This window comes from Lagenorhynchus albirostris, chromosome 7, assembly GCF_949774975.1.
Source record: "Lagenorhynchus albirostris chromosome 7, mLagAlb1.1, whole genome shotgun sequence".
Taxonomy (NCBI): Eukaryota; Metazoa; Chordata; class Mammalia; order Artiodactyla; family Delphinidae; genus Lagenorhynchus; species Lagenorhynchus albirostris.
Genome location: NC_083101.1, coordinates 2,305,947 through 2,329,550, shown reverse-complemented (window position 1 = coordinate 2,329,550; position 23,604 = coordinate 2,305,947). Strand labels below are relative to the sequence as shown.

The 23,604-nt window shown below is 60.6% G+C and overlaps 2 protein-coding genes across 4 annotated transcripts in view; both read right to left on the bottom strand.

Annotated features, from left to right (window-relative positions):
• Positions 1–903: 903 nt before the first annotated feature.
• CACFD1 (calcium channel flower domain containing 1) lies at positions 904–8,549 on the bottom strand. 3 transcript variants are annotated; one of them, XM_060153900.1, is made up of 6 exons: positions 8,361–8,549; positions 5,316–5,388; positions 4,621–4,746; positions 3,102–3,179; positions 1,705–1,812; positions 904–1,138 (listed from the first exon to the last, which is right to left on the bottom strand). In XM_060153900.1, exons 1-6 carry the CDS (start codon positions 8,479–8,481, stop codon positions 1,048–1,050), a joined length of 597 nt encoding a protein of 198 aa, XP_060009883.1. In that variant the 5' UTR covers positions 8,482–8,549; the 3' UTR covers positions 904–1,047. The 3 variants fall into 3 exon arrangements, with proteins under 3 accessions (XP_060009883.1, XP_060009884.1, XP_060009886.1); XM_060153901.1 differs by lacking the exon at positions 3,102–3,179; XM_060153903.1 differs by lacking the exons at positions 3,102–3,179; positions 4,621–4,746.
• A 501-nt stretch (positions 8,550–9,050) lies between these two features.
• ADAMTS13 (ADAM metallopeptidase with thrombospondin type 1 motif 13) overlaps positions 9,051–23,604 on the bottom strand; it is a 32,286-nt gene continuing 17,732 nt past the window's right edge. Inside the window, 15 exon segments of the mRNA XM_060153911.1 lie at positions 9,051–9,487; positions 10,107–10,291; positions 11,375–11,551; positions 11,844–11,990; positions 12,497–12,809; positions 13,573–13,777; positions 15,780–15,962; positions 16,778–16,957; positions 17,073–17,202; positions 18,101–18,221; positions 18,854–19,034; positions 19,895–20,077; positions 20,457–20,586; positions 20,668–20,803; positions 23,029–23,210. Coding sequence (XP_060009894.1) covers positions 9,323–9,487; positions 10,107–10,291; positions 11,375–11,551; positions 11,844–11,990; positions 12,497–12,809; positions 13,573–13,777; positions 15,780–15,962; positions 16,778–16,957; positions 17,073–17,202; positions 18,101–18,221; positions 18,854–19,034; positions 19,895–20,077; positions 20,457–20,586; positions 20,668–20,803; positions 23,029–23,210 — 2,618 coding nt within the window. The 3' untranslated portion in view covers positions 9,051–9,322.

Sequence of the window (23,604 nt, the reverse complement as noted above, 5' to 3'; positions counted from 1 at the left end):
AGACGACGCGCACGTCCACACAGGCCCCGCTCCCTGGTGGCCTGGCACCCAGCGCAGTGGGGCAGCTCACAGTGGGAGCAGGGGCGGCTCTAGCCTCTGCCCAGCTCTCAAAAGGCAGGAAGCTCCCTGAGGACAGGGCGGGGGTGGGGTCAGCAGGTCCACACCAGATAGGTGGACGGGCAGCCCCGCGGGGCAGGGGAGAGCCTGCCCTCCGCACGTCCTTAGCACCAGGGCCTGGGGGATGGGGAGAACCTAGGGCTGGCCAGGCCCACGGGAAGTGTCCTGGTTCCGTGCTAGTCCAAGCTTCCCGGGAACCGGGGGAGGGAGCACACCCCAACCAGCGGCTGGGTCACTACCTGGGCTGCCATCGCGGGTCGGGAGCGCTGTGGGCTCCCATGGAGAACAGAGTGGCAGGGGGTGTGGGCAGCAGGACACCGCTCTGCCCTGATGACAGGAGGACAGAGGCAGCCCAGGTGGCTCAGCTTACGGGATGCTCTCCTGCCTGGAGGGCTGAGAGGAGGCCACTGTGGCCAATGCCCAGGCCTGGGTTGATGGACCTCCCACCTCGAGACGGGACCAAAGTCCCCAAAAGCAGCTCCTCGCAGGCCTTCAGCAGGTCTCGGGGGTCCCGCCAGCTGTGTAAGCCTGGAAACCTACCCAGGGGCCTCTTGCCGGCAGGCCACGCGAGCTGGGAAGAGTGGGGTCAGGCGGGCCGTCTGCAGAGCTCTGCAGGCTCCGCGCGGCCTCACGCCCCGAGGCCTGGATCACCCCGAGGCCCCCGCTGCCTGCCGCTACCTCCCATCCCCTCGATGCTGGCCAAGGCCCTCAGAGCCCTCACCCCAGCCCCTCGGCGCCTAGCTTGGGGTGATGCCAATCTGGGGGAGGGGCAGACAGAGGAGGACTCCAGGTGCGGGGACAGGTGAGAGGGACTGAGGGAGCTGGACACAGGCTCCTCTTCCAGGCTGCCCCTCAGGGTCAGTGCGCCTTGGGGACGTGCTCACACAGACCAGAGGGCCGACGGGGGGGCGGGAGGGCCCCCCGACCACATCACAGCTCCCCCTCCAGGGTGTCCGTGAGCTTCTCCTCGTCCGCCTGCTGCTTCTGCTGCTGGATCCTGGCGTAGGAGATCGCGTCGCCCCTGGGGAGAGAGCCAGTCAGCGCCGCACGGGGAACGGACCCCAGACACACAGCCCTCCCAGCCTCCGCCCCATTCCTGACCTGTGACCCAGGTGTGGCCCGCAGACAGAGCCTAGTGGGCCCTCCAGTTTCCCCAGGCAGAGACCCTATTGCTAGGATGGCGGAGACACATCTTGTCACCTCTAAGAGTGACAAAGGCTGCCTGGGATGCTGGGCTGAGGATTCGGATTCTCAGTCTGGGCTCCGCGAGAGAGGGTGAATGCTGACCGTGGAGCCAGGTGTGAGCCCCGATGGGAAGAGGCTCTCAGTAGCCATGCCTCTGCCACCCCTGCTACAGGCTGTGACGAGGCACAACGGGGCCACCAGGGAGTCCAGTGAATTCTCCTGCTCTCACTCCCTAGAGCTCGGACACCCTAGAGACATGGATGGGGGTCACTGACAGCCTCTGTGCTTCCGTTTCCACAGCAGAATAACGGGGGCCACTCCCAGCCCTCTCCTCCCTGCGAGACTTCAGGAGGCGGGAAGTAAAGATCCCCCACCCCCGGGGGCTGGGACCAGCAGACGCACTTCTTGCCCAGAGCAGACAGTCCGTACAGCACTCCGGTGGCGAAGGCGATGGCGTTGCCCAGCAGTGTGGTCAGGGTCAGGCTGATGATGATGGGAACGATGGCCATCCTAGAGGAGAAGCAGAGGTCAAAGGGCACTACCACCCCGCGGCCACGACACCACTTCCAGCTTCCCAGGTTCACCCAGCCCCCTTCCCAGACAGCCAGGAACAGGAAGGGTCCCCAGAAATCAGGTGGGGCACAGGTGCACAGCCGGGCTTCGTAAAGTCCTCAAACACCCGTGAACTTGTCTGTAAAATTCCATGCATTTTCTGGGGAGAGGACCCAAAGCTTTCATCTGATTTTTGAAAGGATCTGTGATCCAAATAGGGTTAAACAGCACCAAAATGGCCCAAAGCCCTGTGCATAAAGACAGGCAGACCAGAAAATGCAGTGTCAGTTCAGTCCCTTAGCGGCTTTGCGACTGGGGGCAAGTTACTCAACTGAGGAGGCTCAGCCTCTCTACGGAAGGTGGGGATCAAACCTCAGAGGTTCTGAGACTGAACGAGATAAGGCATGTCAAGTTAAGGCACGTTAAGCACGACGCCTGGAACAGCATAAGCACTAGATAAACGCTGGCTCTTATCAGCGCAGTAAAACCAGCCGTATCTCAACAAGGAAGATCCCAAAGGTTAAGGGGACGAGACACGGGGCTTCCTTATGGCAAGGTGCGCGCCAAGAGCGGCTAACTGGCTGGCGAGGCAGCTCTGTCTGGTCCAGGCTGGCGCCACCCGGACACAGGTGTCCACTCTGGCTTAAGGATCCATGGGGCCGATGCCTGGTCCTGGTTGGGATTTCCAGACTGGTGGCAGTGATTTGGGTTAACACACACACCCTGTACACGAGGAAGACAAGACTCTTCTTAGACTCTTTTCGGACTCAACCAAATGAATTCTACCTGAATTTCCATTTGGGCAGGACGTGTGATCACGAGGTTTTACTGAAGTTATAAACTTTCTAAGTAATAGAAATTGCTAAGGAAAAGAAAAGACCATGGGGAAAAATCTGTAAAAACAAAACTAAAGGCAAACAACAGGCCAGAAATACATTTGCAGGAAATATAGCAAAAAACTAAGAAATCTTTAATATAGAAACACATGTAACTTACTAAGTAAAATGTTACAATGTCAAAAGGCGAAAAGGAAGCTAGACCCTTAACTACCAAAAACAAAAATGCAATTAGTAAAAAACATACAGAAAAAGATTTTACCTTAGATAACAGATACAAATGTGAAAAGGGCACACGGCCCTGGGCCGGGGGAAAGACAGAAGAAACTCAGGTACTCTCTTTGGAAAGCACTTTGGCCACATATTGAAATCTTTTAAATGATTGTAATCTTTGACCTAATAACCCCACACCTGGAAATAGATCCTAAGGAAATCATCATCAACACAGAAAGTTTTAGCACCGAGATGTTCATCACAGCCTGACTTGTACTGCAGGTTACAAATGAAGAAAAGCATGATACGTTCAGCGGAATAAATATTCCTATCATTAAAATTCATCTTATGGGGACTTCTCTGGTGGCACAGTGGTTAAGAATCCGCCTACCAATGCAGGGGACATGGGTTCGATCCCTGGTTCAATCCCTGGAAGATCCCACATGCTGCAGGGCAACTAAGCCCGTGTGCCACAACGACTGAGCCTGTGAGCCACAACTACTGAGCCCGCGTGCCTAGAGCCTGTGCTCCGCAACGAGGGAAGCCACCGCCACAATGAGAAGCCCATGCACCACAATGAAGAGTATCCCCTGCTCACCACAACTAGAGAAAGCCCGTGTGCAGCAACGAAGACCCAACACAGCCAAAAATTAATTAATTTTTTTAGAAAGTCATCTTATGAAGCCTTTGTGGTAATACTGAAAATATTTCTACCATGATTTTAAGGGGAAAAAAAAAACAGGATACAAATGTACTTGTAATGGTTAAAACTGTGCAAAAACAGGTTTTAGAAAATGCCTGAAGACAGAGTGAAAGGACACATATCAAAATGTTAACGAGTAGTGGGGCTTTGGGTAACAACTTTTTATTTCCACATTATTTTTAATGAATGTACATTACTGTTAGCATTTTTAACTAATTAAAAAGAAACAGGAACGCCGGCAAAGGAGGCGCCGATGCGTGGTATCTCGTATTCCTCTGTGCTTTAGACGCAGTGGAAAATGGCTCTAGAGCTGAGCATGTATCCTGTGCTCTGCCACAACTACTGGCCTCCAGAAAGGGAAGAAACCCTTGAAATAAAAACCTCCATATTTATTTCTAAAGATAATCTAGACACAACCACTTCGGCTGCTGCCGCCAGACGCTGCTGAGGGCCTCCCGGACACCAGGCACCGCGCCGGAAGCTGCATTAAACACACCCACAGATGAGTTCAATCTCACGGCTCGGATGGGAGGTACTACGTACTGAACTTGTTGTCAGATGTGGGAAAATAAGAGAAAAGCGTATTTGGAAGGCACTATTTTTTGTTCTATAACTTGCTTCTTTCCCCTTTCACGTCAGGACATCTCGATCGGCCACACTCCTGAAAGGCTGGCCAGAGGCACATACGGATCTTCCAGAATCTGCTCTACAACTCCCAACTGATGGGCCCACAGTCCAGGCATTTCTCGTGTTCTCTATCACACGTACTGCTGCGAGGTGTACGCATCTCACGTCTGAATACTGTGCGGCTGGACCTGTAGGCCAGACGCAGAGCCCTGGACGCTGGGTCCCATCGTATAGCGGGTCCCTCATGTGACTCTGCACAAACGCCATCCCTGTTTAAACCGCTACCAAGAGTAAACTAGGCAGCCGTCCGCCCAGCCCGGCCAACGCTGTCACCTGCAGAAGCAGGGTCTGGGGGAGCCGAGTCAGGCCCGGCCCGCGGCCCCTCACCCGCAGTAGAAGACGGCCTTCTGCCAGGAGCGCAGCTGGTCCACCTTCGCTGCCACCGTGTTCGCAAACTCGATGAACTGGCAGCAGAAGGGCGCCTCGCACAGCAGCAGGACGAACGCGTTCATGCTGCAGAGAGAGGAGCAGGCTGGCGCCCAGGCCGGCGAGTCCCCCGCCCCCCTCAGGGCCCCTCCGCCTGCCCGGCTGCTCCCCACGCTCTGGGCTCCGGGAGGAGCCGGAGCAGGGCAGCCAGTTCACCGCCACAGCCCGCCCTCGGGATGCCCTCGCTGGAGGAGGGAACTCGGCGCGCCCTGAGCGCGGCGCGTGTCTGCGCTGGGGACAGCTGAGCCCCAGGTGGCACGCCAAGGGTGCCTGCTCCCGCCTTTGGGTTCTCCGTGTCCGGGTCACAGTCACCGTGACCAGACACTGGGCCCTCACAGCGGGCCGGGCCCTTCCATCCACCCCCACCGTGGAGGGAAAGCACCCTCGCTATCCCCGTTGGCCCCCAAGAACCCCCTGAGCCCCAGAGCAGGAACACACACAACTAATGCCACCCCAGGTCTCCCACACACCACTGGTGCCCAGTAACCCTCACAGACCAGTCAACCCAATTCAGCTCACTCGTGTTCCACCTGGGAGGTGCCCAGAAATCCACACGCCCCAACACCCCCCGGCCGGACGGTCACACGGCTACTTACATCATCCACACGCCGGCCGCGATGTTCAGAGGGTGGATGGTAATGCAGTTGAAGAAGCCGGAGATGGCGCAAGCTTGGAAGCAAGAGACACGGGCAGGAATCAGCAGGGAGGAAGGGACCGAGCCCGCGGGCAGGCCACCTGGGCAGACGGCGGCTCGTGGAAGCACGAGACCCCTTCCGACCCCAGCACCTGGCTCTTACAGCACCCAGACGTCTCCCCACTGCCACCAGAGACAAGCAAGGCCAACACAACGACTCCATGAACAGGTGAGGACGCAGCCTCAGACAGGCCAAGTGGCTTGCCCAGACCTCACGGCCAGGGTGCGGCTGGACCCCAGAGCTGGCTCGCTCTAGGGGCTCAGCGAGGCAGCGTGGACATCCCACCCTCTCTCTGTTCTGGGGTTGGAGAAGCCCGCCCTCTGAACCCCAGCTGTCCCAAAACCCATCCCACAAGGTGCGTAGCATGAAAAAGAGAACGTCTCTCAAGGGCTCAGGCCAGGGCAAGCGGCACCGTGCCCAGGGCAGGCCACGAGAGAAGTCCTCTGGATCTGGGTTGGGACAGGGCTGCCCCTCCTGGAAAAGAAATCAGGACCAGGTGGACCTGGATCGCAATTCCAGCTCTGACTGACCCGCCAGCCCAGTGACTTTGCGTATGTTCTTTTCACCTTTCCAGGCCTGTTTTCTCTCCTGCACACAGGACAGCCCTACAGCCCAGCCCACCCACCCTGAAATACCAAGGGTCTGCAGCGGGGAGGGTGCATCCTCTCCTACCCCGGGAAGAGGTTTCTCTGATGCCCCAAATGCGGAGCCTCGCTCACCCCTCCCGACAGCATCCCACCGAGGGGTCCGCACAGTCGCCTCCCTCCTCTCTCACAGCCCCTAGCCCGGCTCCACCGAGAACTCCGGGAGTCTGCCCGGCAGCGCCTGGCCGCTGGGCAGGAAGCTGGGCAGGAAGCTGGGCCTTCCGAGGCAGCGATGAGCAACCAGTTCATTAAACTTGCAGCAGCTCCCTCTGCACCTGACCTGGAATTCTCCGGTTTTCCCATGTAACCCTATGCAGACAGCAAACGACGGAAGAGGAAACCAGATGCAGTGAACCCAAACTGCAACGGGACCGCCCTCGTACGTCCCCCGCCAAGGCCTCCTCCAGCGACAGATGTACTTCCCGCCTACTAAAGGCAGCACCTGTCCTGGGACAGGTCACACACACATTCAGGCAGCAAGGCTCCCCAGGGCCATGGACGTGAGCGCCCACGATACAGTACTGCCCCTGCGTGACGTCAGCCGTGCCTGGTCTCACCTGACAGCGCCCCATACTTCCTGCCGCAGTCGGCACGTCACCTGTACCCCACTACCTACCAACAGCCAACCCTGGGGGAGGACCAGGCTTCAACCCAGACACACAGGCTCCAGCCAGGAGCCCTTTAACCATCAAGGGCTGGAAGGTGTCCCCTCGGGGTGTCCAGCACTCTTGCCAGGTGAGGGAGGTGCCCCGTGCAGCCTATCTCCTCCCAAGCTCTGGCCCCCAGCTGATGCTCAGGACCCTGTGGAAACGCCTGTCCCGAGACCCCCCACTGCGTTGGAAGGTGACACTACGCCACAGCCACCAGCCGCAAACACGAGGCTTAGCTGAACTCCAGTTTCATCTCTAAAACTCCTCCGTGCTTTGCATTCTACTCTGTACTATATACTATTTGGGATTCACACGACAAGCACTTTCCCCAAATCTGCAGGTAAAACGGACATTTCAGAGCGACGTCACAGGTTTCTCCTGAAGCGTCATCTGCAGCCCCAACACCATGAAGTCCTGGGGTGGCCCAAGAATCCCACTTAGAAAAGCGCAGAACTGGATGCGACGCCAGGGCTAACGAGGGAGTTGGCGGGGCAGCTGACCCCAAGATGGAGGGAGGAGGGTGACAGCCCACAGGCCACGCTCAGGCCCCTTCCCTTCTCCCCCCCACCCCGCCCCATCACTGTCACTCCCACAGCAGCCTCACTCTGATCTGTCAGGGAAACAGCTACCCAGACTCCAGAGGATCATGTCTAAGCCCTGACCAGTCTCTCCTACAAAGTCAAAAACATGCTCCCTCTGAAGGGCAACGACAGGGACTCAGAGGCCTTTTTGTGACTGGAGGGAGGGCTTGGCCCGTTATCACCGCTGAACTTTCGTCCAGCCTCCATCCACCTGCGAGGACCACGAGACTGGAAGGGGAGCCTAAGGAGGTGCTCCTTCGACATATCCGGTCCGGGTCTGCTTGCCTCTGAAGACCTGCCTCTGGAAGGATCTGCCTTCCTACGTATGTTCTTCGGGGGACTGCGCTCAAAGCGCCTAGCTTTCCAGGAAACCTGAGGTCGGGGTGTGCGTGTCCGCGATGCGGGGTGGGGAGTAGAAGTAGGGGAGATGAGGGACGGTGGAGGCAGAGTTGACAGCAGGAGGGAGAGCTGACATCAGGGGAAGCGCACTGCCTCCAGTGCGGACCCAGAGGAGAGGCCGCCTCCCTCAGCTCACTGCCTGGCCCTCCCGTGGGGACCGCCTGGCCCTCAGGAAGCCTGGCCAGCACCTGCCCCATTTATAAACAACCTTCGCCCAAAGGTTAAGGTGCCTGCCGCCCACACCCACACCCGAGTCAACAGGTGAGGCGGCCTCCGGACCAGACTGAGCCCGGGTTTCAGCACTGGCATCTGGGCAATCTCGGAAGGCCCCCGGAGTAGGTGCCGCACTGCCCTCACGCTCAGAGGAGCCGTGGAGGAGCAAGTCTCGGCCGCGTCGTTCCCTCCTGGAACGTCCCTTGAGCTGCTCGACAGCCCCGGACCCAGGAGCCCAGGCCGCGGGCCGGTAACCACAGCAACCGCAGAAGCGCCGGCTTCCTTCCGCGCCCGCCGCGGCCCAGAGCCGCGCGTGGCCCGGACACCCCGGCCCCAAGCCGGCCTCTTCCCGAGGGGAGGGGGGGCCGCGGGGGGAGGCCACCGGGGGGGGGGGGCGGGGCCGGGCGCGCATGCGCGGCGTGCGGCAGCGCCGGCCCCTCCCCCAGGCTGGGTACTCACAGACGGCCCCTAACACCCCCGACAGGCGACACAGCCAGCGGTACCACCATGTCACGCCCTCCTCCTGCTCGGGCGGCGCCGAGCTCACGGACGCCCCAGCCGTTCCGTCCGCACCGCTCATGGTGCCGCCGTCCGGCGCTCCCGCAGCCCTCACAAAGGGCTCCGGAGCCGGCCGCGTCGTCCCGGCGCGCTGCCTTGTGGGAGAGGCGGCCGCTTATTAGCATAAGGGGCGGGGCTCTCGGGTTTGGGAGAGGGGCGCCCGAGAGGCTCGTGCTCATTAGCATAGAGGTGGGGCCGCAGGTAGGTGCGCCCGAGCGGGCCCGTGTTCATTAGCATGGGGGCGGGGCCAGCAGGGACCTGGATGAGGAGGGCCCTAAGGGCTCGCGCTTATTAGCATAGGGGGCGGGTCCTGGCGCCGCAGGACTCCCAGGCGGTCAAACATTCCCACCCAGACTACTATAGGGGCGGGGCTTCGATGAGAATTATCAGGTGCGCCAGCCTCAGGGCCCCATCGGGACTCCCAACTCCCTCGCCTCTCCTCCCTGGGTAGGAAGACGACCGCTAGGGGTGGCCAGGGGGTTGCTCAGATCTGGTGTGGATCTGGAGCCCGACCGCGGCCACGGAATCCCTGCCGTGTGGGGAGGTGGGTTTTCAAGCCATATTTGGACGGGTAATGTAAAGAAACGCCACTCAGACCTCACGTTCCGTTTATTGGTACCCGAGGGGCTGGGAGCTGCTTTTCCGGAGAGTCTCCCCTCCCACCCTCTAACGTTTTGCACGTTGGAGGAAGCCCTAAAGGAGATACTTAATTTTGGAGGGAATTCGAATTGGAAAGCCAGGCACCTAACGGGTGCTCATAAATGTCAGGTTCCTTCTTTTCCCTTCCCAGACGGGGAGGAGGCATCCCACTGTGACCGCTGGTCAACTGAGGGATGTGCTTGGAGATGCGGGGCATCGTCAGGCTAATGAGCTCTAGCCTGGAGGGTCCAGTACTGGCCCCGAAGGCTGGTGTGTGCCTCCAGGAAGCCCTGGCTAAACTCCATCTCTGCCTGGCTGCCCTCTGACTCCCAGTAGAGCGTCTGTTGCCCACGAAATGTCGTTGTCCTCAGGCTGTGGATATCCCGGATCTGGGAGGAAAGGGGCAGCCCCAAGGGACCGACCACAAATGATAATTAGCTAGCATTCACGAGCCCTTAATATACAAGGTATCATATACCCAGGGTCACATTTACTCCTCACACAACAGCCCTATCAGGAAGACACCATTATTCTACCTAGGAAACTGAGGCTCAGAGAAGTTGTGTTCCTTCCCCAGGGATGCACAGCCAGGACGCCAGAGCTGGGATTTGAGTCCAGATTAGTTTGATTACAGAGGCCAGGCTGCCTCCTCCAGGGAGCTGATACCTTACAGATGCCAGTTCTCCCAGAACACATGAAAACCTCATCGGGGAGGGCTCGGCCCACTCTTCTGGTAAAATTACATCAGGGTCTAAAATCAGGCTTCGGTCCTGGGTGAACTGGCAGTCTACATTGGAAAAGGTCTCTTCTATTTCATTCTTGTAGGGAACTCAATAAGCAGTTGTTGGTGAATAAGTGGAGGAAACTTTTCTCCCATTCTCTCACTAATGATTTTGAGGGGTTTGATCAGAAGTAAACCCAGTGGGTCCTATAGCCCAGCAACCCCCAGTCCCTGTCCCCAGAGATGGATGTCCAGAATTAGAGCAGAAGTCATCCTGGTGGCCTCACCAAGATGTAGCTGGAATCCGTTTCCTCGGTTCTGGTGCCCGTGTCCATGGCCAGGGCACGGATGGCGATCCGGGCCTGTGGGGCCACGTCGATGAAGATTCGGCAGCCCCCCATGTTCCTCCCATCCGGACTCAATGATGGACTCACGATTTCACCCCGGGGTCCAAAGAGCTGCATGTCACATCCTGCAGGGGGAGAGCAGGCGTACAGACTGGGTGTGGACCACCTCCGGAACATAGGAGTCCCTCAGAGTGACCACTCTTGCCAGAGACCAGGGCAGCAGGGCAGCCGGGGAGCAGTGGGGGATCAGTGTGGCACTGCGGTCAAGATCGGGGCTCCCAGGCAGAAGTCTCCACCGAACCCCATCTCTACCACTTCCCGGTTGTGTGACCCTAGGTGAAGGCTTTAAACGCTCCGCGCTTCAGTTCCTTCCTCCGTAAAGCGAAGGGAACGACAGCACACACGGGGCAGGGCAGTCTTTAAGAGGAATCAGCGAAGTCACACGTGCAAAAGTGCTTCATGCTGCACCCGCCCCAACCGGGGCAGCCCTTCCTGCCTGCGCCTCCTGGGCCTCCCTCAAAGCAGGTGCCTGCATGTGGGGAGGCTGGGAAGTGAGGAGTGATGACCAGGTAGGAGCTGGTGCCGATGCGCTGCACACTGAGGGGCAGAGGAAGAAGCCCCCCAGGGTCCCACTTCTCACCTGTGGCCTGGGGGGACCCCTAGGGAAGCCACCTTCAGCAAGCTTGGGCTGTGGAAGAGGGCAAGCCCCCTGAAGCAACCTAGACAGCTCTCCGTGGATACGGATGGGCCCACGGGCTAGCAGGGCTCTCGGGGACGCCATCCTCCGCACGAGGTGTGCACGTGCACCCACGCCCTGCTGAGCGGAGGATGAGCCAGGAGGACAGTGCACCCAACAGGACTGAGGAAAGAGGCTCGCAGAAGGACCTTACAGGATCCTGAAGGACCTGCGTGCCGGGGCCAGGGTGTGGGGCCCCCGACGGCCTGAGTGAGGGAGTGAGGATGTCCGCCCATCTCGCGCAGGGCCCCAGAGAGGAAGGAACACCGTGCACCTCCGGGACCTCGTCCTGATCGCACATACAGGGATGGGGGTGTCGGGGGGTGTCCGGGAAGGCGCTGCTTTTCATTCTCAGTCAGCTCAGCTCCCTGTCTGCCTTGCCCGCTGGCCCGTCGGGACTGGCCCCGTTGGCAGCAGCACCCAGCCAGCCAGCCTCTGGGGAAGGCGGGGAGGCTCCAGGGCCTCGCCATACCTCGGTGGAAGGCTCCCGGGGCAGGCTGGCTCGAATACCGAAGCAGCACTCCGCCTCGCAGCTGCACAAGACGCTGCCTCACCACCAGCGTGTTGGCTTTGGAGCTGAAAGTCATGCCGGGCAGCTTCCTGCACATCTTCCTCCACGTGAGCCTGCCCCAAAGCAGCAGCATCTCCCCTGGGAAGTGGCAGTGAGGTGAGGACCCAGCACCCCGAGCCCAGGTCCTGACTCTCCCACTTGCTGGCTATGCGACTGTAAGGAACTGGACGTGTGATAATTTCTCCTAGCCTCAGCTTCCTCATCTGTGAAATGGGGACAACCACACCCCAGTTATGAGCTGGCTGCGATGGTTACACATGGGGATGCACCTGGAGGATCCCCCCAGGAATGGGGCACCCTGGCGTCACACTCACTGGCACCTAGCAGATCCTGTCACTGGCAATAGCTGCTCACGTGGCCCTAGACATACCAGCACTGCAGTTGAGGGAACTGTCGAGGACTCGGAGGGTCACCACCTCACCCAGGGGCCGCCCGATGGCCACTGCACAGTCTGCCCGCGCTGGGCCTCGCATGTCAATGGTTCCTGTCGGCTCAAGGTGCTGCCGGCCACAGGCGCCTGGAAAGGGGGCGGGAACTTCCAGGTGGGGTATCCCCAGCAGGGCAGGGCCGGGGGCTTTCCGTGCTGGGGAAGGAGACTGGGAGCTGGGGCGGCTGGCGTCCTCCTAGGCCCCGCCGGAAGCTTTCTCAGGCAAGGAGGGGGCTGCGTGGGCCAGAGCATCGCCACCCAAGGCAGACAGCCACCACTGACATGCCAGCAAGAGGGAGGCAGCGTGTACAGTGGGTCACACAGGCGGGGATTCTGACTCTGTGACACCCTCCCCTGATGATAATAAGTGAGCTTGCACTTTACCAGTGAGGAAGAGGCCCCCCTGAACCCGGCCTCCAAGCCCATCCCTTCAGCCCGACCGCACTCATCCCAGCGTCCCGGGGGGTTCAGCCACAGGACCACCCCCAGGAGGTCCCCACAAGGAGTACGGCCTGGCTCTCCCAGGTGAACATGCCTTTGCCCACCCCTCTTGCAGCCAGTCAGCCGCCCAGACAGAAAGGAGGAAGGAACGTAACTGGACTCTGCTGGGCTTTCCTGGGGCCCGGGCGGGAGTCCTTGCGGCCGGGGAGCTGGGGAGAGGAGGTGGGCCTGGGGCTGGGGCCACTGCGGGGAAGCGGTGGCAGCTGTGGTCTGGCCGGGAGCAGTGGATTCCTCGTGGGGCACCAGGCTGGGTGTCCCCTGCCCTGCACAGGGCCCAGCCCAGCAGCCCCGCACCGTCACCGGCTTGGGCAAATGCTGGCAGAAGTCGGCTGGCATGGGCACCCGGGCCTGGGGTCCGAGGCAGGCGTCGTGCCGGCGCTGGATGCCATCCCCACACGAGACAGAGCACTGCCGGGAAAGATAGGAAGGAGTTGGGACTGACCCCGCTGAAGGGTGACAAGGACAGCGGCGACCACAGGCCGGGCAGGATCTGATATAATCTTTGCACAACACGGGAGGCGGGCATGGGTGTCCACGCTCCTCAGAGAAGTCACCTTGCAAGGATCACACGGGGAGGAGGGGCAGGGGTTCAAGCCCAGGTCTCTCCCCGTCGCCCTCGAGGTCCCTCTGCCCTGCAGCCCCTGGAGCGGGGAGCAGGCAGTGCGGCTTCGTCCTTCCGCCCTCCATCACTCGTCACAGCCTGGTGTCCACCCTCCCCTCCCACCCCGCACTGCCCCACCCAAGGGATCAACTCCCCCGACCCAGATGCCCAGGGTCCTCCTGACGCAGGCAGCGGTGGCCGTCTGCTTTGCCTCTTCTCCCTCCGCACCGTGAGTGAGCCCCTCTGCGGGGGACCTGGCCCTGTCTGACTTTGTCTCTCCAGCGCCTTGTGAGGTGCTGGGCACGGGGTGGCATTTGCTCATCTGTGGGGAGTTACCAGCCCTTCATCTTCTGGAGTCTTCAGACCTCAGGGCCTCTTAAGGCTTACCTGTCCCCCACGTCTCTAGGCCTTGCTATGTCTTCCATCTCTAGGTGCCCCGGCTGCCCTCTCCCCAAGAGACCCAGCTCTCCCCCTGCTTTCAGGGGACCACAATGAATCAAAGCCCCCAAAGGTCCCCATGTGTGAGGACCCTCGGCCCGTGCACTCACCAGCCCCAGCTGCAGCACTTACCTGCATCCAGGCGCTGACGTGCCACCGGTAGGTGCAGTCGGCGATGATGCAGGGGATGCTGGCCTGCGGCCGCACCAGACCTACACAGGCCGCCCCATCCACCTCTGTGTCCTGGCCTTGGTCCAGCTGCACACAGGCCACCAGGCGCATGGCAGTGCCGAGACCACAGCTGGCTGAACATGGGCCAAGGGACATGACCTTCCACCTGCAGGAAGAGAAGACCCCAGAGAGAGGCTAGGATTCCCTGAAGGTGGCACTGCCCCGGTGGGCTCCATGGATGGCCAGCCAGGACAGGTTCCAAGGCCACTGGGATCCAGCAGTACAGCCCCTGCAACCCTCCTGGCTAGTCACAGGGCTGAGTGGCAAGGGAAAGGCTCTGCGGGAAAGAGAGCTCTTTTCCCTTAACAAGGTGCCCCCTTTCTTCCCCTTTATCACAGGACACCCGTGGACACCCAGCTGCTTGCTAGTCCGAGTAGCAGGGACGGGGGAGCAGTGACCCAGGATGAAGGAGAACAGATCTCCACATCAGTCAGTCCTGCCCATGTTAACTTATCATGTTTCAACAAACGATAATGACCGACAGTTTTCAGAGCCGAGACAGAAGGCAGGTAGGCCGCACTGGAGCCTGGAGCCCTAGAGTCCCCGCGCTATGCTGCCCTCCCGGCCCGTGATGCCCCCTCTCAAAAACACGCCTCTGTGGGCCTGGCGCTGTTCTAGACTCCGGGATACGGCCGTGAACCAGACCAAGTCGGCCCCCTCGCCCCGGCCCACCGTGGAGCATATATGGTTCTCTGCCTCGTGACATCTGGGGCCCATGTATGGGTCTTTCTCGTGGGGGCCATCTGCACAGCGTAGGACGTTTAGCAGTACCCCTGGCCTCCACCCACTAGATGCCAGCGGCAGCACTCCCCACCCCCCGTTGTGACAATTAGAATGTCACAGGGGGGACTTCCCTGGCAGTCCAGTGGTTAAGACCGCACACTTCCAGTGTAGGGGATACGGGTTCGAGCCCTGGTTGGGGAACTAAGATCTCACATGCTGTGGGGCGCAGCCAAAAAAAAACCAAGTCCCAGGAAGGACCCCCCGCCTCTCTGTTACGGCACTCTGAGCGGAGCCTGGGAAGGGATATCCAGAGCAGACACATTCAGGCAGCGGGAAAGGAGGTGCAAATGCCCTGAATCAGAAGCACTGCCTGGAATGTTCCGGAACATCAAGGAGGCCAGGGTGGCCACAGTGACGTTCCGGGGTAACCAGAGCTCCTGTGCGTGTGAAACTCCCATTAAAAAAAATCCCAGACCTTTTCCAATATGATGTGGGAAAATAAACGGGGTGCACATTTAAGCACAGGCAGGGAAATCAAGCGACACGGGTGTGGATGGCAAATGGATCACAAAGCTACAGCGATGGAAACAGTTTGACTTGGGGGTGGGAATAGGTGGGGGAAGTAAAACAACAGAGCCTGCTAGGAACCTCGACACAGACCCAACCCACACGAGAATTTAGGATGCGATAAAGGGGGCACCTGGGGGGATGCAGCAAATGCTGTTGCTAGTCAGTGATTTGGAAAAGTAGAGTTTGCTCCCCGACTTCGTGACTGACCCCAGGTAAATCACAGATGAGTTAAAGGTTTTAAGGTAAATAAAGTCTTATCCGTAGTGGTGTATTTCTTTAAAACCAAGGAGACATATGAAGGAAACGTGGAGATATGCTAGCATCTATTAAATCTGGTGGTGGGACAGGGGTGACTGTTACATTCTTTTCTGGATGTTTCTGTAGGATACAGAAGAGCACGGCATTATTTAAAATGCAAAATTACAAAGAAGAAACCACGGGAGAACTGTGAACAAGGCAGGTGAATATCTGCCCTTCCCTCTCGGGCTCCAGCCTGTCCCCAGACCCTACTGGTGTGAGCTGTCTGTCCCCGGGGCTTTGGCGGTGCTGTGCCCCAGCTGGACCACCCTCAGGCTCCACTCAGATGCCGCCTCTTCCACTGGGAAGTGCCCCTGCCCTCCCCACCCCGTCACCCCCATTAGAACCAACAGCACTGCCTGGGTTTGCTAGAGTGTCTCCTCTGACACCGAGTGCGGCCTGCCGGGTGGTCCTGTTTCCTGTGCCACCGAGCTGCCCTTTAACCCCCACGGGCCTGGCCCGGCGTCAGCACAGGCCAGGAGTTCAGGCTGCCTACTGCACACCCTGGGGCTGCTGACCTGGGCGGGCAGGGCTCTGGGCTGCAGGCCTCCTGCTGCTCCGGGCGAGGCAGCCCCTGGCACTGGGTGTCCGGCAGGATCTCCTCGGCCTTGTCCTCCTCGTGGGCCCGGGCGCAGTACAGGATCCTCTGCGCGACTCCTCCCCCACAGGTCACGCTGCAGGCCGCCAGCTGGTACCGCCACCTGGGGCAAACCAGAGTCGGGGGGACCCCGAGGAGTGGGGGGGCTTCCCCTCACCTCCCCAGACTGGAAAGGGCCTAGAAAGGTTCTCTCTCCGGGGGTCACTTTTACGTCTCCACTGAGAGGCTCAGCGCAGTGGACAGAGAATGTTCAGAAGCCCCCATTTTACAGAAGGGGAAGCTGAGGTCGCAGCTGGAGAAAGCCCGCACGCAGCCATGAAGACCCAACGCAGCCAAAAATAAATAAATTTATTTTTTAAAAAAGAGAAGGGGAAGCTGAGGGTGGACGTGTCCAAAAAGCAGTGGGGGGAGGGGCAGGGCACCCAAGGGGCCCTGCCGAGATGTCTGTCTCCAGTGGGAGTCCTAACTCCATCGTCACCTGAACCCCGCCCCTGCCGGCACTCCCAACCTTCCTTCCCACTGTGTTTGCCACGTCGCACCAACACCATCCAGCGTGAACTGTGCGTCTCCCCCATCAATCTTACTTCTCGCCTGTCTCTCCCTTGCCCCCAGCGCCTACTCCAGGAGGGCAGGGATGCCTGTCTGTCTTGCTCACTGCTGTGCCCCTTCTGCCAGTACTTAGTAGGTGCTCAGTAAAGAGCAAGTGATGAAAAATGACCCATCAGCCCCCTGCGCCCTCAGCGTCCCACATCCCGTGCGATGAACGCCACACACTTTAAAAGCCCCACAGTCTTGGGCACCAATACAGTCCGCTCCTGCAGGTGAGGACGCCAAGGCTCACGAGCTTAACGGGAGGTGATGATGCCACCTCCAAGAATGCCCGCCTAGGACCACCTGTCTCCTTGGGAAGGGGCCCACCTGGCAGGGCAGGGCTCCGGGCTGCAGTCCTCGAGGGGCCTGGGCCGGGGCATCGGCCAGCACTTGGAATGAGGCAGGGAGACAAAGCGGCCTTGGTCCATCCTCACACAGCGGACAGCCAGTGGCACCTGCCCCCCTCCACAGGTCACGGGGCACGGTGCCAAGGCTCGGGTCTCCCACCTGTAGGAAGGAAAGGCCAGTGCTCCGTAGGAAGCCACAGCCAGGGTAAGACTCCTTCCTCCCTGGGGGACCCAGACTGCTGCCCCTCCGCATGGTCTCCCTCCCCCGGACTCACCAAGCCGGGCACGGGGCAGCCTGGCAGACCTCCTGCCGGCTCCCAGGCTTGCTTGCCAGGTCACACAGCTCTTCCCGGACGGGTGTCCTGAGGGCAGAGTCCATGCACACGAAACGCAGCTCCATCAGGCCTGCTGGGAGGAAGGAGGGACCCCGTGCCCCAAGAGGGGGGCTCAGCATGGACCATGGGTGCCCCACTCTCCGAAGAGCTCTAGCAGACGAGGCCCACATGGATCTGAGTCTCGGCTCTGCCACTTAGCAGCTGTGTGACCTTGGACAAGTGACTTAACCTCTCTGAGCCTCAGGTTTTTCATCTAACGGTGCCTGACTTGGAGGACTATTTTTAAAGATTTTTCAAGGGGAGCTATACAGTGCCTGGTGCATAGTGGGTGCTCAAAAGTGGTAACTGCTCTTATAACTTGAGGGGCATTATAACAGTTGCTATATGAAAATCTCTTACTGTGTTTATCCCCAAGATGTTATTAGGACCGTGTCCTTGCATCTCTCTGCAAAAGTATCCTCAAAAGAAATCTCTGGCCTCAATTCTAAACATGCTGGAGTTTACCTGAGCAAGTGATTAGGGGTTTAGTTTGCTTATTTATTTATTTACTTATGCCGCACAGCTTGTGGGATTTTAGTTCCCTGACCAGGGATTGAATCCGGGCCATGGCAGTGAAAGTGCTGAGTCCTAACCCCTGGACCGCCAGGGAGTTCCCAGGGTTTTAGTTTAAAACACTGTGTATCTTAAAATTAATTTTGTTTCTCTGGGTTGGCCTCCAGGAAGCTCAGAGCTAAGTTTGGGGCCCATCTTAGACCTTAAGAATACGCTCTTGGGTGCCAATACAGCCAGGTTTTATCATCATTTCCTACCTTCCAGCCAGTCAGTGAGCACATTCGTGTGGCTGTCCGTACTTGGCCCCGGTCTCCTTGCTTATAATGTCATGTTCTTGTGTAGCTGGATTTTTTTGTAAGCCACCTCAAATGCTTTTTTTAGAATTAGCTGACCCTCAGGGGCGTTGGGGTCCTCACCTTGACCACAGGAGACGGAGCACGGTCCCGCCAAGGGAGTCCACACGTGTGTGGCATGAGCCTCTGGCCTGGCACTGCCCGCTGGGGATGCAGCATTCTCCCCTGGAGACGGGGCATCTGACTGCAGAGGGCAAGCAGCAAGGTGGTGGGTCTGGGCTTCCCATCTCCACACCTCTGGGCACCTGGCCCTCCACTCCCACCTACCCCAGTCTCTTCAGGAGAGAACAGAAGTGGTTACCAGCACCCCAAAGGCCTCGCCTCCCCGCTGCTCCTTTCCCGGGAAGCCTGCTTCCTGGCCTCCAGGGGATGCCCTCACCACACGCCCCACCTTGGCCTCTGCGTCAGCATCAGTGGTCAGTGTGGGGCACAACCGCGCTGGGGCTCTGGAGCCAGAGTTGCAGGCACGCTTGGCCCTGCCGTCCCCACCAGCCGGGGGCAGGGCACGGGGATAGGATCGGCCGGCACCCTTGTCCGAAAGTAACATCACCCAGCCTGAGCCCGTGGACGCAGGCAGGAGCGTGGCAGCGTCTCTCTGCGCAGCAGACAACTGACAGCATTCCATCAGGGTCTGCATTGCTCAGCCTGCTTGCCAGCGGGAAGGGGCCTGCCCAGCAGCTCTGAGATCTGTCTCTAGGGTTGTCCTCTGCCCAGGGCCTCCCGAGGACAGCAGCCCTACACAGGGCAGTCTTCTAGCACCGGCAGGAGGCCAGTGGTAACCAGTGCTCTCCATTCTCCAGTGCCCAGGATACTCACATGGCCCCAGCCCGGAGGACATGACACCTCGATACAGGGCTCAAGGGCAGGCGGCTTCTCGTCTGCGGAGCAGGGCCCAGCAGTTGCTGGCGCCCCCATGCCATCTGCCCCCTGCACACACGTCGTGTTCTGCACGGCCGGATCTGTTCCACAGGCCGACGAGCACGCATCCGGCATCTCCCTGAGGACGGCACAAGACAGCCATTAGGCCCTGCCTCTGCTCCTGGGGCGGAGAGGTAGGGAACCTGCTCCCCCATACCCAAGAGCCCAAAGGGGGATCCCCGCCGAAAGGCAGAAGCCAGGGGCCTTTCCCTGAAGCCTGGATGAACGGCTGCTGGCCCTCCACTCGGCACCCAGGGTGCAATGACACCGGCCCTGACCCTCCCGCCTTCCAGAGGCAAAGGTGGGCCTCCAACCAGACAACCTAGCAGGTGCTGGGAAACAGGGGCCAGATGCAGTCGATCACCAGTTCAGGGACAGCAAATGCATCTCCCGTGGCAGCCTTGAGAGGTGGCGGCTGCTTGGAGTGCTGTGTTGAGAAGGATTCTGAGGCACGATTGGCCCCCAGGAGGAAAGAGTGGTGACTGCTACGTCTGCCACGGATGCGGGGCGTGTGGGGGAAGACGCCCAGAGCCACGTGTGGACCACCAGTGACCTAGGCCACCTCCCTCCCCACTGGACAAAACTGGGGCCCGGAGAGGGAGGGGACTTGCCCGGGCCACCCAGGCAGTTAGCGGCAAATCAGAATGATACGCCTCTATCAGCTGGGACACTGTGGAAATGACAATAGCAGTGACAAAGTGACATGTATTGCTTTATCCTCGCAGCCCTCCACGAGCAGAGACTTGGAAGTTCAGAGGCGGAAATGGCCAGTCCAGGGCCTCCGGGATAGGAGGTGATTCCAAGGTCGGCACTCACCCAGGGTGGTGGGATTTGGCCAGAGGCCTCAGGAAAAGGGGACACTCAGAAGGGGCAGGGCTCAGCTCAGGGATAAGCCCTGCCAGGGAGACTCTGCCTGGACCTGCCTGGATCCGTGCTCACCTCCGGGGGCAGGGCTGGGGATTGCAGGTCTCCACGGCCGCTGGCTGCTGGGCCAGCGCTCTGCACCGGGAGTAGGGCACCGTCCTCAGGAGGCCGCCCTGGGCCTCCACGCAGCGCACCACCCGCTCCCGCAGGCCCCCTCCGCAGGAGGCACTGCATGGGCCGAAGTCTCCGGCCGCCCAGCTGAGGAGAGGAACAGAGCATCGGGCCCCTGGCCGGGTCCCCAGGCTGGCTCAGGGGCGGGGGCGGGAGGCTGGCAGGTCTGTCTAGGCGAGTCACTTCCCAGGCCTGGCTTGGGCCCACTGTCCCTTCAGGTACCTGGACACCGCGCAGGTACAGGCAGCCCAGCCCTCCACCTCTCCAGGTGTCCCCAAGCTGCACCTGAGCCTGGGGACCACTGTCTAAAAGTGCCTGTGGGCGGCTGCCCCAGCCCTGCCCCCAACAGGGACGGCTCCGTCCCTAGCCCTGTGCTCCTGCCAGGGGGTGGGCCCCTCCCTCAGCCTCCCAGGCGGGGCGGTCACCCCCCTGGAGCGGTGAGCGCCTGAGCCCCAGGCGCACTCACGACGGGGGACAGGGTATGGAGGTACATGACTCGGACCACGCCGCCGGCTGCCGGCTCCCTGCGCACCGGGCAGCCTCCACCCACTCGTTCGCTGCCTGGTCCCGACAGCTGTGGGTCACCCAGCGCAGCCCTGCGGGGAGAGAGGGGGGCTAGACCACCTCCGTGCGGGGAGCAAACCAGGCTTTCAGGCGAGCCCTGCCCCGGGCCTCACCTGCCCCACAGCTCACCGAGCAGGCCCCCCGCACGGGAGCCCACGCCCAGGCCGGCCGACGCTTGGGCTGGAAGTAGGTGAAGGTGATGTCTGGGCGGGCGAGGCTGCCATACTCCTCACCGTAGCGCCTGTAAACCTGCACGAGACACACGGAGAGCCGGGGCCAGTCCAGCGGGCTGTCTGAGGGCCACTGTCACGGCCACCTCCTCCGGGAAGCCTTCGATATTTCATTCCTCCATCTCTATACTCTTTCCCTCGGCAAGCCATCACCGACACTGACCCCACGCCACGCTTCGAGGACGGCCCGGTGACCAGGACGCTGCCCCAGGCTCACAGTGGGGTGGGGGAGGGTGGGCTGGTGGTAGGTGCGGGGATAGAGGTTCGCACAGGGGATTATGGGAGCACGAAGAAGGTGCTGAGGTTGACCAGGGTGCGGGGAGGCGTGGAGGCGGGTGAAGGGGTGTTCCAGCAGAGGGGAGCCCAGCCCCAGCCTGGTGTGAGACCAGCACAGCTCGGGCTTCTGCAGCAGGAGATGAGACCCAGAGGTGGGCAGGAAGGGGCTGGATCAGGGGCCCTGTAGCTGTCTGGCAGCTTGGCCTCGAGCCTGAGGACACAGAGAGTTAAGGAAGAGGGTCCAGCAGGGAGCCTGGGTCTGTCCGTACTTCAGGAGGGTCACTGGGTCCTGTGAGGGGCCAGTCTGGTGGGCAGAGGCCAGGAGGACGCCCCCAAGGTTCCAGCATCTACTCCCACAACACCTCATCTGGCCACCCGTCACAGTCCTCTGCTAAAATGCGGGTTCTTGGCACACACACACCCCCCAGCAGGTCCTGGTTGAGTGTCTCTGAGAGGGGCCCCGGAATCTGTATTTTTTATCCTCACCGCAAAGGATGACAACAGAACTGCTTGACACCCAGCCCTTGGAACAACGTTCCAGGGGCGGGGAGGTGGATGAACTGGGCCACGTGGGGAGGTGGGGAAGTGGTTAACTGTTCACTGGTGGGGCTCGCTCTGGCCTGGCCTGGACTTCTGGGGGAGCCCCTGCTGCCTCCCCAGCCGTGGGAGCAGAGGGTGGGGCTGCTAGACCTAAGTGAGGGGCCGTCGAGACTTGGACTCCCCCACAAAGGCTGTCAAGGGCTATTTCAACGTCCACTACTTCCCGTCCACCCTCCAGCACCTTCCTCAGCAAAGCACACGAGGCGCCGCTTGCAGACGAGGTTACAGCGTGCGGGACACATCCACGCACAGCCGGGGCTCCCAAAGAAACAGCGAGAACCCACATGACCCAGAGCTGCCCCTGGGCCAGGGCCTGCCGCCCACGCTGCCCGCCCACGACCCCAGGAGGCAGGACTGCCATCTGGCCCCCACTCTGCAGATGAAGATCTGGGGAACCCAGCATCCCCGCCAGAGGAGAGCGAAGCGTGGGAGGGGGATATTCAGGCTCCAGTTCCGGCCCTCACAGTGCCCGCCCCTTTGTCCCGGAACTTCTGGGTGTCTCATTCCCGCTGTTAGGATGGGGCCTTGGGCACTTTGAGAGGCGAGTCCGCACGCACTTATGCAGCCTGGCCACCTTCCGTGTGCACGTGTGGGGCACCAGACAGTCTGCCAGGCGCTTGCTGTGCGTCGTTTTGAAGGAAAAACAAACGCATCTTCACGTCACGTAGTTCGGCTTAGTCTCATTTTGCAGACGGGGAAACTGAGGCTCAGAAAATTAAGTCTTTTGTCCAAGTTTCTGCACAGCCAGGATCTGAACTCTGGGCTGAGTCCCTAGCCTGGGCTCTTGACTCCTGGGTCACCCTGCTTCCAGCTCTCGGGCTGCCTCTGCTCCTCTTGCATTAGATGCCCCCACGGCGGGTCTCTAATCTGGGCACTGGCCCAACCAGCCTCCCCCACGGTCTCGTGCCCCCCACCCTCCTTCGTCCGGGTCTGACGTAGCCCGACCCCAACTCCGCCCTACACAGACCCCCAGCAGCTCCCCAGGCCCCCAGGAGGAAGCCTGAACTCCTCACACGGCCAGCAAGGCCCCTCCAGGTCTGCCTGGCCCTCCAGCCTCCTCGCCTGGAGGGTCCCCTTCCTCCCTCCCTCCTAAGCACCCCTCCTGGGCACGCACTGCTCGCTCAAGACACTCCCCTCCCTGCTCGGCCTGCAGCGTCAGCTCATCTCAGACCTCGGCAGCACAGCCCCTGTCCCGGGAAGCCCCCGACCCCTGCACAGGGCTCTCCCTCTGACCCACTCTCAGCACTCCAGAACTCCCGTGGGCTCTGAGCACGGGGACCCCAGGCCCCCCGGCGGCCGCCGAGAGAATGAAGAGGTGTGCGTCTGGGCTGACGGACCAGCGGACGCCAGGGGGAGGCCCCCGGTCACCTGGATCTCCATGTCGTCCTGGGTGGGGCCCTGGATGCGGATCTCCTCCAGGCGGGGCAGCCGGTCCTCAGTCAGGGTCACTTTGTACTGGACGTGGCTGTCCTCCAGGAGGGAGGGGTAGGTGGTGCTGGGAGAGATGCTCGCATTTCCGGCCACGACGTAGCGCCCACGGATCCTCACTGCTGTTGGGGGAGGGGCCGTCAGCACCACAGAGAACCCCCACCTCCCACCGTGGGAGCCGGCACCGCCCCCCTCACAGACAGGTCCTGTTTAAGGAAAGGTGACAACTGGGCCAACGGGGCATGACTTCCACGGCCGCACCTGCCACTCCCGCCCCAGGATCCCCAGGCTTCCCGGGGAGCAGGTCCTCCTGGTATCCCACGCTCTGAACAGGGTGTCTGACCACGGGAGGCTCCCCACGCAGTGACTCTGTGCCTCTTCCTGGAACCTGGTGAGTGCCGTGGACCTGCTCCCTCACCAAGTGCGCTCACACCCCACTCTACGGGGGCTCAAGGACCCCAGGGCGAGCACCCCACCCCAGATTCCAAGGTCAGGCCAGGGCGCCCCCTGGAAATA

What these genes read in the sequence shown, in the direction of transcription:
- CACFD1 (XM_060153900.1), bottom strand. Translation starts at nt 8,481, where the DNA reads ATGAGCGGTGCGGACGGAACGGCTGGGGCGTCCGTGAGCTCGGCGCCG. An exon ending in AAGGCCGTCTTCTACTGCGG is followed by an intron (nt 3,180 to 4,620) that starts GTGAGGGGCCGC and finishes TGTAACCTGCAG; the next exon opens with TACAAGTCAGGCTGTGATGA. An exon ending in TCCTTAGGATCTATTTCCAG is followed by an intron (nt 1,813 to 3,101) that starts GTGTGGGGTTAT and finishes CTTCTCCTCTAG; the next exon opens with GATGGCCATCGTTCCCATCA.